The 14,580-nt window shown below is 37.5% G+C and overlaps 2 protein-coding genes across 3 annotated transcripts in view; both read left to right on the forward strand.

The window, feature by feature from the left end:
• Nucleotides 1-903: 903 nt before the first annotated feature.
• Nucleotides 904-14,580, forward strand: part of LOC135750615 (integrin alpha-X) — a 44,822-nt gene continuing 31,145 nt past the window's right edge. For both annotated transcript variants that reach the window (XM_065269535.2, XM_073814469.1), the window contains exons 1-2: nucleotides 904-1,056; nucleotides 10,274-10,391. In XM_065269535.2, the coding sequence (XP_065125607.1) occupies nucleotides 1,020-1,056; nucleotides 10,274-10,391 (155 nt within the window). In that variant the 5' untranslated portion in view covers nucleotides 904-1,019. The remainder of the gene's footprint in view (nucleotides 1,057-10,273; nucleotides 10,392-14,580) is intronic.
• LOC135752474 (uncharacterized) lies at nucleotides 3,879-5,817 on the forward strand. Its single transcript, XM_065270949.2, has 2 exons — nucleotides 3,879-5,413; nucleotides 5,496-5,817. The coding sequence occupies exons 1-2, from the start codon at nucleotides 4,441-4,443 to the stop codon at nucleotides 5,633-5,635; spliced, it is 1,113 nt and encodes a 370-aa protein (XP_065127021.2). The 5' UTR covers nucleotides 3,879-4,440; the 3' UTR covers nucleotides 5,636-5,817.

A 14,580-nucleotide genomic window follows, 5' to 3' on the forward strand; every position in this document is an offset into this window, starting at 1 on the left:
AGGGTTTAGGTTAGGGTTTGGGTTTAGGGTAAGGTTTGGATTTAGGGTTAAGGTGGAAACATATCGCTGAAATGGTTAAAGGGAAATTATAAAGCAATCTTTATGGAATGAAAGATATGTAAATGTTTTACGTTTTTTAGCTGTAAAAACTTAATAATGTTACGTTTAAATGTTGTAAATAAGTTTCTATTTAAACTTACAAAAAGAAGTTTTTTGTTTTTTAAAGTTACATGTAAATACTACGTATTAACAGTGAGACCAGGCTGATTATGTAGATCCTGCATATAGTACAGAGTTATCGTAAACATTTACATCTAATTTGGATTCATGTACTGCTGTACTTTTGAATATAACTTACATTTTTTATTTAGTCATTTAGCAGACGCTTTTGTCCAAAGCAACTTACAAAAGAGGTAAACAGTAGAAGTAATTACAACAAAAAAAGATAAAAGATAAGAAAAGCTCTGTATTGGTAAGTGAGGTGTTGGCAAAATAGAATATGAAACAAAATGTAAAAAAATCTGCGTGCCTGATTACGTTATATTATTGAAAAGTGACATGGGCCGCAGGGCCAGGAGTTTGAGACCACTGGCCTAAAGTGTTTTTAATGTATACAAGGTACTGTATTGAGAAATAAAAAAAATATTAAAAACTGTGTGAACACACCCTTCCTGCGATAGGCACATGGGTGAGGTCAAGTGTGTTTCATTTTACCATTTATTACCATACTGACAATATCAGGACAAGTGTACTGCATTAACACACACACACACACGCACACACACACACACACACACGCGCGCGCGCACACATGCACGCACACACACACACACACACACACACACACACAACACACACACGTGCGCGCACGCATGCATACACACACACGCACACACACAAACACATACGCACACACACGCACACACACACACACGCACACACACGACCTGCAAGAGGAAATGAGGAAACACACCGGAAGAGCAGAACACAGATGAGCTGAAAGAGATCCGAGGTGCAGCATGGACAGATTGAGCGTTTCTCTGCTGTTGATTTGGGGTAAGACAGAATAAATATTACACATCCATCAGTAAAAATGCTCGGGTGTGTTAATATTTGTGTTCGTCTGTGCGTGTGTGTGTGTGTACAAAGAAGTCAAGATCTGTGTTAAACCTTAACTTTGAGGATGTCCACAATATATATACACACTTTAAGAAAGGATGTGTTCATTTTTTACACTTTCGTGTGTTATATTTTTAACACATTATGTGTCATTTTGTTTTCAATTAGATTTTGTGTTAAAATAAAACACAAGTTGTATTAAAAGTAATGCATTTAGTGTGTTGTCCTTAAACTAACACTAATTGTGTTGTTTTTAACCCATCCGTTCTAAGAGCAGATAAATAATGTTTGTTTGTAGTCATTATATTTAAGTTTATTTAATTCTTCTGTGGTCATTATATTTAGTTTTATATGAAAGACAACAGAAATCTATGTCTAGTCTCATAACATGAATGAAATGTGTGTATGCATGAGTGTGTTGAGTTGTTAAATGTGTCTTGTCTGTGTTGTGTTGGGTGTGGTGTTTGGTGGTTAAGAGCTATATGATGACAGGAACTCATCTCTCTCTCTCTCTCCCACACACACAAACTAAAATTGACTTTTTAAACTGAACTAAAGATGTTTCCTATCTCATACCTCACACGGTTGCTGTATTTGTGCTTTTGAGTTAAAGCAATATTTACAAAGCTTGTTAAACGCTCAACGGCTACTGGGTGACCTCACAATACAGCAGATGTCAATGTCTTACCCTAACATCCATTACATCCCTATAATGCAGGTCACACACACACGCACGCAGACACACATGTCTATGTGTCTGTGTCATACTGTGACTGAAAACATCTGTACCGAAAACACTTATAGACAGACAGACTCAGACAGACGGACAAGAGATCATTTAAAAAGAGGACTCTAAGACTTTGCTTGTTTTTGAATACATAAGCTGGTTAGTGGACCTTGTTAGTTGGAGAACCTGTTGGCTTGATGCGTGTTTCCTGTACAAATGAAATCCTGAACAAATGAATGAACGGTAACACTTAATAATAAGTGTGTCAGGGTTTTAGCAAGAAACGAACCCAAGTGCAGACGTAGATGACAATAAAGAAATGTATTAAACAAAACAGGAAAAACAAAACTCATGAGGGGGCAAAACAGGACAAGGTAAACACAACACTAAACCGACACTAAACATAAATCCAACAAAAAACTTTTCAATACATTTTACAGACTAGTCTAAGATAACACTAAACAAAATACTCACAGACAAGAACACAGTATGGACACTAGATTATACGACAAGACCACCGTACACAGAACAGCAAACACTAGGACAATAAATAGGGAGAACTAATGAGGGGCACAGCTAAAATTAATGACGAGTAAGTGAGCGTGAAAAAGTGAAAAGGCCACAAGGAACTAGAACTTGATACAAAACAAGGATCTGGTAGGATCCTGACAAAGGGTCCATGAATCATGATAAACTAATACCTAAATTAATTCATTCTTAAATATGAACTAATGTTGAGTTACGGCATGTACTAATCATAAACTAATAATAAAGAGTCTTCATTAACTTGACTTAACACATGAAGTCATTGTTAATGAATCATTGACCAACAACGAAAAACATGTCATGTTGTACCCTGGTAAACCATGGTTTTACCGCAGTTAAAACCAAAAAACCATGGTTACTGTAGTGAAACCATAGTAACTACAAAATGATCATGGTTTTGACAATCATGGTTTTCAAAAACCATAGTTAAACCATAGTTAGTGTAGTAAAATCATGGTTTTGCTGATAGTAATCAATACACAAAAAACATGGTTACTACACTTTTACCAAAATAAAACCATGGTTAATTTCCGTAATGACTCTTCATTAGTTTATGATTAGTACAAGCCTTAACTCAGCAATAGTTCATGCTGAAGTAAAAACAAATGTATGTCTTAGTTGATTATGATTCACTATACTGTGTAACCAAAATGGCCAATATTGAAACTGTGTGCAACAGCAAAACCCAACCAAAAAGACAGACAGAAAGAAAAAGTGAAGTTAAGGCACCATTACTAGTCTCTGTTTGCTAAGGCTCCTTATGAGTCATTTCGCAATTGAGTTGATTAAAAAAAAAGTGTTTGTATTTTATTTCATTGCTATGCATTTAAAATGTTATGTTTAATATGCTATATCCAGTAAAAAGAAAGGCTTATATATATTTTTCATTCTTTTTTTGTATATTGTCAGTGAAATTATTTTGGAGTCTGTGGTGTTATCAGTCAAATTCACACCCGTTGTGCTTTCACACAGACTGTGCTCCATTTGCAGTGCACTGCTGACCTGCTGCTTCTGCATATCAAATGATCATGTGATTGACACTTTCTGTTGAACAGCACCTCCTCAACAAACCATGTAACACAGCCTCCTGTGTTGTTTCACAGGACAAGATATTTGATATATGATAAAATAGACTAGATTTGTGGATTCAAAATGTTTAAAGTCTCTGGTGGTCAGGACACAGGAATGGATGAAAACAGCAGATTTGCAAAGATTTATTTATAGATCCTAAATATAAATGAGCAGCATTAATTGCTGAAGAGAAAATGTAGGTGACAGGCAAGGATGTAAAAGGTATTGCAGCAAATGTATTTATATATGTCTTGTCTTGTTGACTAAATCAATGGCACATTTAAGCTTGAGATTCGGCTGCTTGTGAAACCATTAAAACCAGGAAGAGAAATTGAAGTGACATTTTCATTTCACTTGTATCTCACTGAGCGCTCTCTCTCTCTCTCTCTCTCTCTCTCTCTCTCTCTCTCTCTCTCTCTCACTCACTCTCGTTCTTTCTCTCTGCGTGTTGCATGTTGGAAGTGCGGGTGAGGAGGACTGAATGCGCGTCTCATAAGCCCTTTTCACACAGACATTCCGGAAAATACACGAGAAAGGCATCCTGGATTTTTCCGGAATCCTTCGATTTTTTTGTTCATTCACACTGCCATGATTAGCCGGCATCTGATGGTCCCGGAAAGAGATGTGACCTGTTGAAAGTCCCGCCCTCTCTTCTACGCAGCATCTGAAGTTTGCAAATTATTTATTATTTCGCTATCCAGAAACCACTCGCGTGCATTTTTGTTTATGATAAAACTATAAAGGAGCGCGTGAACGCACAGTTCTATGCTGGTGAATGATCTCCGGTTCAGAATGGATATTTGACGAGCTCCCTGATCTCTGCTTTAATACAGTTTTCAGACAATTCTCATCGTGAAATTTAACTACGAAAACTTAACTACGAAGAACAAACAACGACAATACACAGAGAGCTTACTGAGACTGAACTTGACAAAATAGAGCATGACAGCTACGAAGCAAACACACAAAAATACAGAATGGGCATTAAAACTTCTCAAAGACTGGCTAAAAGAGAAAAAATGGAGACAGACAAGTATGAAGCAGAGGATCTTAATAAGGTATTACGATCCTTTTATGCATCTGTGCAAAGTGCGAATGGTCAGACTTATTCAATAGCCAGCTATATGGCCATCAGGACTGGCATTGCCAGATATTTTAAAAAGTTTGATATCCTGAAAAGTCCAACCTTCAACTCCAGCAATGCAGTTTTTAAATCTACAATTAAAGCCATTCGTAAAGCTGGCAAAGACATTAGTCACCCACATTCACAGATCTCACCAGCAGACATGCATCTAATACGAAACTCCGATGTGCTGTCACCAGACACAGCAACTGGTCTTGTTCGGAAAGTGTGGTTTGATGTACAACTACATCTAGCAAGACGAGGCAGAGAAGGGAACCGAGATTTAAGAAGGGATTCTTTTACCATGAAATGTGACGACAATGGCACCGAATACTTTACTCTGTCCCACAATGCAGAGACTAAAAACCACAAAGACCCGAAAGATCCATGTAAAGAAAATTACAGAGGCTGCATCTTCACTGAACCCAACAACCCCAAGTGTCCTTTTGCTACTTTCAAAAAATACCTGGCACTCTGTCCGTCAGACGCAGACGCATTTTATCTTCATCCACTACGACAAAACCAGGAAACACTGAACAAAAGAACAGTCTGGTACTCTAAAGAGCCGATGGGACATAACTACCTTGCCAAGATGATGCCCACAATCAGCGAAGCAGCTGGCCTCTCACGAAGATACACAAACCACAGTTTAAGAAGCACGGCTGTGCAACTTCTCTCGCGTGCCGGATTGGAAACAAGAGAGATTATGACTGTGACCGGACATAGATGTGAAAGCAGTCTAAAGACTTACTGGACTCCGACCACCGCTGACAAACAGAAATGGAGCAGTATACTTTCATCAAATCCTGACAACAGCTTGGCAAGCAGTAAGTGTTTGTATTATATATAATATTTATCATAAAATTAAATCACCAACCTATTTTATTTTAATGATAAGTGTGATTTTAGGTGCAATCAACAAAAAGTCCATAGAGGAAACTTTCGATCACTCTACCAAAAACATCAACTTCAACATCCCCGCTGGGACCACATTTACAATGTCACAGTTCACATTTAATGGAAATGTGCAATTTAATACTTGTAAATAAATAACATACTCAAATATATATATTCATATGTTGATGTTATAAATAGTCCTTCTGTATTTTCTGTCTTTTTATGTAATTCCTTTGAATGTTAGTCACGTACTATATCGTTTCGCGGAAGGATAAAAATGTTAATTTAAAACAAATATGCCAATAAAATGTTTCAAATTCATATTCATGTCCAGTTTTTTCCTTATGAGGCAAGTAGCCGTGTAATAAGCGGGATAACGTAGAGGCAGCCTGTATGTTATCGCGAAATAAGCCCCTTCAGTGTGATACAAGACCCTCCGCTTTGCGTCGGGTCGTGATCACACTGTCGGGGCTTATTTCCTGATAACTACCGGCTGCCTCTACATTATGCCTTACTTAAAACCCGCATTTTGAGGAGCTGAACGATATATCTTGTTGGGATGACGTGCGTATTTTCTTTCATTATAGCTCAAATGAGCACATGACGCGATATTCTTTTATGCTGCTGAATGATCTCCGTTTCAACGCAGTAAGTAACGAGCTAACTTACCTGATATCTGCTTTAGTCCAGTTTGCTGACATTTCTCGTCATGGATGTTGTAAATCCCTCATTTTAAAGAGTTGAACCAACTTCATGTTGCCATGACACGCACGTCCTCACTATGGCACGTGCGTCATTGTTTATGCGTCTCATTTATCATTTCCTGATAACTGCTTCAATCTAGTTTGCAACATTTCTCGTGGTGAATGTTTATATGCATGTTATCTCTCGTTGTAAGGAGCTGAACCATAACTTGTGTTGTGATGACACACTACGACACGCCATTACGGCATTGTTTCGGCTTCTGACTAGGTCTTCTTTCCGTCAACGATCCCAGAAGATTAACGGGACAAGTTTATGTTCACACAGACGCTTGTCTGGCAATATTACGGGTATTTTCTGGGACCAAAGGTCTGTGTGAATGGGGTTAGCGTGATTGTGGAAAACTGTTAATATTTTCTTATAGTTTTTCTTTTCTTTCTCTCTTTTTTCTCCCCCCCTTGTTATACGTTTTAGGTTAAAATAAGGTTACGGTGTGACTGAGATGAGTAATGCTCAGATAGCCGTTGAAAGAATGTGTGAACTCAAAGAAACAAAAGCAGGAGTTTCTGAAGAAAACACAACTGATGAGATAGATGATCTGTCCCGATGTTCTGATGTTGTTTTGAGAAATGATGATCAGTGCTCTGATAATTCTGATATAGAAAGAGTGGCTGAAAAGAATATGTATACGCTTGAGGAGATAAATTCTTTTTTAGATGAAACAAAAGGCAAAGCAGGTAACAGGAAAAGAACAAATGACAAGGGAAAGACAAAAGAAAAGCATAACAATCATGATGACTGATGACTGATCTTTTTTAATTCAGTTTTTCTTTCTTTCTCTATTTCAACGTCTGATCATTAATTTGTCACTACGGAATGTACTTTATTAATAAGAATATGCTTAAAAAGTCATTTTTGGCATATTAATGCTAAGTTATTAGAAAAGAAATATTTTCAGGAGAATTTTGAATAGCATTCAATGGTGGGAAATAGTGAAAGTAAAAATAAGGAACTTCTGTCAACAATATTTATCACATTCTTCGCCTTGTATAAAAAAGTCACTGGATGTCTTGAAAAAGAAAGTGTTGGTGCGGAGCAAAATATGATTGCAAATGACATAAAAAATCTGTGGACTGAAAAGACTAACTTTTAAATGAAAGAATGAAAGGAGCTGTAAGAGATTAACTGTAAGAGATATTGATGCTCCTACCTTTTTTTTAACCTTAAACATAAAAAAGGTTAAAAAAAAATGATGTACTGTTTGAAAGATTGCAACGGACAGGACACCACTGATCAAACAGAGATGCATAAAATTTGCTGTGGTTTTTTATTCTAGTTTATACGCCTCTAAAAAATCAGATAATCATTGTAGGAACATACTGCTTTATAACCTTCCAGTTTTAACCTCAAAGCAAAAACATTTTTTTAGAGACTTTAGAAGTTACTTATGAAGAAGTCACGGTTGCTGTCATGGGACTTTCCGTAGGTCGTGCACCTGGAATAGATGGACTGTCTGACAAAGTCTTTAAGGCTTTCTGGCCTGTTCTTGAACATGACTATTCTGAAGTCCTTCAAAAAAGTATTACAGAAAAAAATTCAGCGTGCAGTTTTAACGCTTTTACTTAAGAAAGGAGATTTAACACTTATGAAGAATTGGAGACCCGTAGCCATTTTGTGCTTAGAATATAAAATCATCTCTAAATGTTTGGCGAATAGGTTAAATACTGCATGTAATCATTCATAAAGATCAGTCTTACTGCATAAAATATAGATATATTGTAGATAATCTACATTTAGTAAAAGATTTGTATGACTATGCTCTTGACAACAACATTAAAATGTTTTTTTATCACACTTTCTTTTTTTTATGCTTTAAAGGCCTTTAGTTTTAGTGACAAATTTATAAGGTTATTGTACACTGAAGCAACACATATGATAGAAATGCTGGTGGCCTAAGTATTCCTGTGAATATTCAGAGGGGGATTAGACAGGGTTGTCCTCTTTCAGGGCAACTTTATAGAATAATTATTGAACCTTTGTTATGTAAACTAAAGAAAGAACTAACAGGTTTACAAATTAATTTTTTGAACGCTCATCAATCTGTTAAATTATCAGCTTATGCAGATGACCTTACAGTTTTAATCAGAGGAGAAAACCATGTTGACATCATCAGCCAAACTTAACCGGTCTAAAAGCAATGCTGTGTGCTGTGGCCACGTTTATAAACATCCAGTACAATGGGGAAGGGCTGGTTTTAAATATCTGGGAGTTTTTTAGGGACAAATAATTACAGATAGCGAAACTCTAAGGACCTGCTGGAAAAAGTATGTGTGCGCTTGTCTCAATGGTTGCTGCCCCAGCTGTCCTTTAGATCAGGAGTGGGAAACCCTGCTCCTGAAAGGCCTCTGTCCTGCAGAGTTTAGTTCCAACTCTAATCAAACACACCTGAATTTCATTTCCAAGTAATCCTGAAGACTTTAATTAGATTTTTCAGGTGTGTTTAATTAGGGTTGGAAGTAAACTCTGCAGGACCGAGGCCTTTCAGGACCAGGGTTCCCCACCCTTGCTATAGGGAAAGCGTTATTAATATGTAATAACCTCTTAGCCTCTTCACTCTGGCTCAGAATGATGATCCTCAAACCTCCATAAGACCTCGTAAGACCAATTCAGAGATTCCTGGTGGATTTTTTTCTGGTCGGGCCAGCATTGGTTAAAGGAGGACAGGAAGGAGGACAAGGAGTAGTGAACATCATATCTAGAGTAAGGACCTTCAGACTCCAAGTTTCTCAGAGACTTCTTTACAAAAATTATGTGAGCTGGGCTGGGATAGCTTGTACCTTATTGAGGAAAGGAGGCTACATGGGACTAGATCGACACCTGTTTCTGATGGAGATGGACAATTTAGATCTTGCAGGACTAATATTCTTAAAACATGAACACTTTTCAAGTTTTTCAGAGAGTCAAATAATGTACAAAGTTTGTGGCAGAGAGAAAAAAACACTACTGGATCTGGATATTTTTAAAAGATGCATCACTCAGGAGAAGCCATTTGGGCTGCAAAAAATTGAACACTTAATACCTGAAGGTGAATGAAGTTTTTGCCAGAAAAATAGGCATAAGCTCTATTCGTGTGGCAAAGAAAATCTTGACAGATACCAGAGATATTGCCACAGAGTTATAGACTTTCCTTAGAAACTGACACAACTGATTTTTCAAAATTGGAAATTACTGCTGATACTGGAAGCTGGGAAGAAACGGAGGGTGGACTACTACTGGACTACTACTATCTTTTAAGACGCTTGAGTTAGGATTATTCAGCAACACAGGAAAGAAATCACTGTACATACTGTGTGTCAAGATACTGCATCTTCATGCTCTCACAAATGTTGAGGAGTCTAAATGGCAAGAGGTGTTTGGATTAAGTGCTTCCCTCAGGGGCAGCTGGAGGACCTTGTACAAACCTCCCATTGAAAAAATGAACTGGAGGTTAAGGCACAGTATAATAGGTACCAATAGACACAGAGCACATCTTGGGGGGGATGTATTTTCTGTGCAATACAAGAAACTATTTTTCACCTATTTTTGTGCTAGATTACAAATGTTGTTTCAAATAATAGATGAATGGTACCAGAAACTGAGAGTAGATTTTTCACCCATGTGTTTTGTATATGGGCCTAAATACCAAAAAAGTAAAAAGAAGTCTCATATATTGTGGAACGTTTTACTTGGAAAAGCCAAAATGGGCATTTGGTAATCATGGAGAGAAAAATTGTCAGGGAATGAGTCATCTGAAGTTTCAATCTTCAGGGTATTAGTAAGATCACGTCTAAAAATTGAAAACACATTACACAAACTTGTTAATGACTGTGAAACTACTAAATATAAATGGGCTATAAATAAATGTAAATTTGGAATATTTATTTTAGATGATTATGTTCAAAGTTTTTTTCTTCTTTCTTTCTGTTTATGTGATAATGTGAAGTTCTGAATTGTAATAACCTTTATGTTTTTTATCTTTTGGTGTTAAAAGTGTGTTTAAAAGTCAAAGTCTTTCTCTTTGTCTCTCTCTCTTTCTCTTTCTTATCTAGCATTCAGATGTTCAGATGCATTTAACATGGACACAGAACATCCACTGACATTTAATGGCAAACAAGAAGACTTCTTTGGCTACAGCGTTCATCAGTACCAATCTGAAAATAGGAAAGAGTGAGTAAAACAAGCGCGCGCACACACACGCACGCATGCACGCACGCACGCACGCACGCACGCACGCACGCACGCACACACACACACACACACACACACACACACACACACACACACACTGTTTCTGTTGTTATTATGCATGTTGGTTGCAATATCTATGCTTTCTGGTTCATATAAACTGTTTTTTACATCTCTACACTGCAAAATGCTAATGATAATTTTTTACACATTGTGTGTGTCATGCCATTTAAGGCGTTATTTCATGTTAAAATAAATGAAAGGGCCAACACAAGTTGTGTTACGGTTTTTCTCGATTGCTAAAGACACATTTCTTGAATGCTGCTCTCCTTTTCTCTAAACTGTGAACACAAAACCCAATTTTCAAGCTACATTCACAAAACCTCAGACTCTTCTTGCAAAACCAAACTTTCACCTCAAAACAGTTCAATCTGGGCTCATAACAGAACTATGTTGTCAAATCGTGCCCCGAGTCGATCAAAATTAAAAACACTACAGAGCAGTCACTAAACACTACCTAGAAAAATAGAAAACACAATGCTCAGGACATGAAGCTTGAAAAAATAAATGTTTATTGTTTACTGTAGGCTAAATGCATGTTGCAAAACAAAAAAAATGTGCATTTAGCACTTGTACAAAAAGACAAAAACAGAAATCTTGAGCTGAACATGGTTTCATCAGATATGACTGTTCTTTGTCTTTGCTGACCACCTCGACCTCCTCTCACACAAACTCTTTATCTCAGATTTCTATCCATTGTAAGGCCTCACAAACCAGTGCTCTCTGAACTGTCTTACTGTATATGTTCACTCATATCATTAGACACAAGTGTGATCAATTTTGAGTTGTTGCGTTCAAGTGGTGACACTTGTGCTTTACAGTTTTTACCAATTGCTTACACACGTTTCCAAAACTAAGTCTCCTTTATTTAAAACTCTACACACAATTCTCAAAACTGCACACACAAAATGCAAAGTAGCTCACATCTCCTTCAAAATGCAACACTTCATTCAAAATGCCACAAACACATGTCAGAATGAAGCATTTGCATCAAATAGCAAACACTTCTTTCATAATAATACATTTTTACATGTAAACACTGCTGTTCTAAATCTAAAGCTCTTTGGTCTTTCATATGCTTATATTTACATTTCATACAATGTTCTACAGTGAAAGTAATCTGCTGAGAGGGGTAACAAGTACACTGGAAAGGCCAATGCAATGTAGAAACAGAAAACATTTATTAGTCCAAACATTACTGTTGTATACATTAGCATACAACAAAACTATAAACATGGAAACCAAAAGTATATTTTTTACAGTAGAATACAGTAAATTGTGTGTGGGGTCCCGGTCCAGGAATTGCCATGGGGGGTGGGGTCCAGATTGCCAAAACAGCTAATCTGACCTTTGACCTATTTATAGGCCTATCTATACTACTGTAAAGTAAAGCAGTGATTGGTTAGTGATCAGTAAAGCATTTAGTGTTTGCACATGTGAGGATTGTGTCTGTGTGACCTGGTGAATGAGTGTAGCATTTTGATTGGTTGTTTTTGGAAAAGGAAAGCAAGTCACTTCCTCATAGATCTTTGTGTTTTAGGTAGAGAATTGTGTGTAGTGTTTTGAAAAAAGTTGCAATTGAAAACTGAGTCAAAGGCTAAGAAATAGCTTATGGTTTTGGAGATTTGGCATGAGTTTTGCACTTTGAGGTTTCAAAAATCATGTGACACGAAAAGATTTTGTGTGTAAGCAATCGTAGAAAACTGTAAAAGCTCCCATGTATTTGATTGAATGTAATTGGGAGAAAGCTGTAGAATATATAAAGTAAAAACAAAAGCAAAATTGAAACCAAACTTTTAATTTATGTTTTTATTTTTTGCTTTTTGTGGTTGTAAATGTAGAATTAGTGTACACAGTTTGAAAAGAAACTAGATATGCAATTCCCAAGGAATTACCAGTGCATGAAAATGCAAAAAGTTGATTGACAGGAATGTAAAAGAAATTTAGTCTAGTAGTTTACCTGGCTGTTGACATGTTTTAGTGTGAAGCTAGCATGATTTAAAAAAGTTATCATGATGAAATATGATGCTAGCATGATTAGCATGATTCAGGATGACGTTAGCATGATGCTAGCATGATGCTAGCATGATTAGCATGAAGCTAGCATGACTAGCATGAAGCTAGCATGATGCTAGCATGATTAGCATGAAGCTAGCCTGATGCTAGCATGATTAGCATGAAGCTAACATGATGCTAGCATGATTAGCATGAAGCTAGCATGATGTTAGCATGATTAGCATGAAGCTAGCACGATGCTAACATGATTAGCATGAAGCTAGCACGATGTTAGCATGATGCTAGCATGAAGCTAGCACGATGTTAACATGATTAGCATGAAGCTAGCACGATGCTAGCATGATTAGCATGAAGCTAGCACGATGCTAGCATGATTAGCATGAAGCTAGCATGATGCTAGCATGATTAGCATGAAGCTAGCATGATGTTAGCATGATTAGCATGAAGCTAACATGAAGCTAGCATGATTAGCAAGAAGCTAGCATGATGCTAGCATGATTAGCACGAAGCTAGCATGATGTTAGCATGATTAGCACGAAGCTAGCATGATGCTAGCATGATGCTAGCATGATTAGCATGATGCTAGCATGATTAGCACGAAGTTAGCATGAAGCTACCATGATTAACATGAAGCTAACATGATGCTAGCATGATTAGCATGAAGTTAGCATGATGCCAGCATAATTAGCATGAAGCTAGCATGATGCTAGCATGAAGCTAGCATGATTAGCATGAAGCTAGCATGATTAGCATGAAGCTAGCATGATGTTAGCATGAAGCTAGCATGATGTTAGTATGATTAGCATGAAGCTAGCATAATTTGCATGAAGCTAGCATGATGTTAGCATGATTACCATGAAGTTAGCATGAATTTAGCATGAAATTAACATGATGCTAGCATGATTAAGATGATGCTAGCATGATTAGCATGAAGCTAGCATGATTTAGCGTGAAGCTAACAAGATTTAACATGAAGTTAGCATGATTTAGCATCAAGTTAGCAAGATTTATTATGAAATTAGCATAAAGCTAGCATGAAACTAGCATGAAGCTAGTATGACTTAGCATGAAGCTAGCATGAAGCTAATATTAGCCAAAGGCCCAACCCCCATGTTTCTATGATGTTCGGATCCAGAGATATAAGCCTTTGTTTATTATGTTGCTAGGCTGCTCATATTTGGTTGCTAGGGGCGTGGCTTAATACCTCAATAAGGATGGTGAGAGACAGATTGGATGCCTGAGTAAAATGAGCCCACCCCCATGTCTCTGTGACACTGTGCTGCAAAGATATCCATCTGGGCATTTTATAATGGCAGTCTATGGGAAATGTTGCTAGGGTGCCCAAAATGGTTGCTAGGGGCGTGGCTTAATAGCTCAATAAGGATCCTAAGGGACTGATTGGATGCCTGAGTAAAATGAGCCCACCCCCATGTCTCTACGACACTGCGCTGCAAAGATATCCCATCTGGGACGTTTTTATTTCCTTATATGGGCATGATTCCTGCCCCATTATAAGTCTATGGGGAAATTTGGGGGCCTCTTACACCCCAGGGGTACAACTTACACCCCATTGTGAGGTATGTTCTTACAGAGCCTGCCAGCCTCTTCAAATGTGGCAAGTCACAAGTTTCTGTGAAATTCTAGGTCTGAGCTACGACTCGTCAAAGTTTGTCTCCATGTTAAGTCAATGGGATTTTTCGGCTGCTTTTTCGCCCCTGGGGCGAAGACCGTACCCCCGATCGCTTATAAAAGTCATAGCACACTATTCCCGAATAGTCCGCACGTTTGAGAGTTTGAATGAAGTTTCTAAGTTAAGCGGTTCGAGCCGTATTAATTGCGGAAATTTGGTTGGAAGAATAATAATAATAACTAGATAGGTACATTTCCTGAAGAAAATGTGAGTGGTGCTTGCCGTGGCAAAATTCTGGGGACCATATATGATTATACTCCAAGCCAAAAGTTAAACGATCCAACTCCCGTGTCTGTACGATGTTCTGATGTGGAGATATAAGGCTGTGTTTATCCGGTTGCTAGGGTACTGTATTTGGTTGCTAGGGAAAAATTTGGCATCCCATAATGATTACACTCTGAGTCA

The sequence above is a fragment of the Paramisgurnus dabryanus genome, chromosome 4 (genome assembly GCF_030506205.2).
Source record: "Paramisgurnus dabryanus chromosome 4, PD_genome_1.1, whole genome shotgun sequence".
NCBI lineage: Eukaryota > Metazoa > Chordata > Actinopteri > Cypriniformes > Cobitidae > Paramisgurnus > Paramisgurnus dabryanus.

Excerpts from the sequence above, each read along its gene's own strand:
- LOC135752474 (XM_065270949.2), top strand. The coding sequence starts at position 4,441 with ATGGGCATTAAAACTTCTCAAAGACTGGCTAAAAGAGAAAAAATGGAG. Across the intron at positions 5,414-5,495 it reads TGACAACAGCTTGGCAAGCA|GTGCAATCAACAAAAAGTCC; the intron begins GTAAGTGTTTGT and ends GTGTGATTTTAG.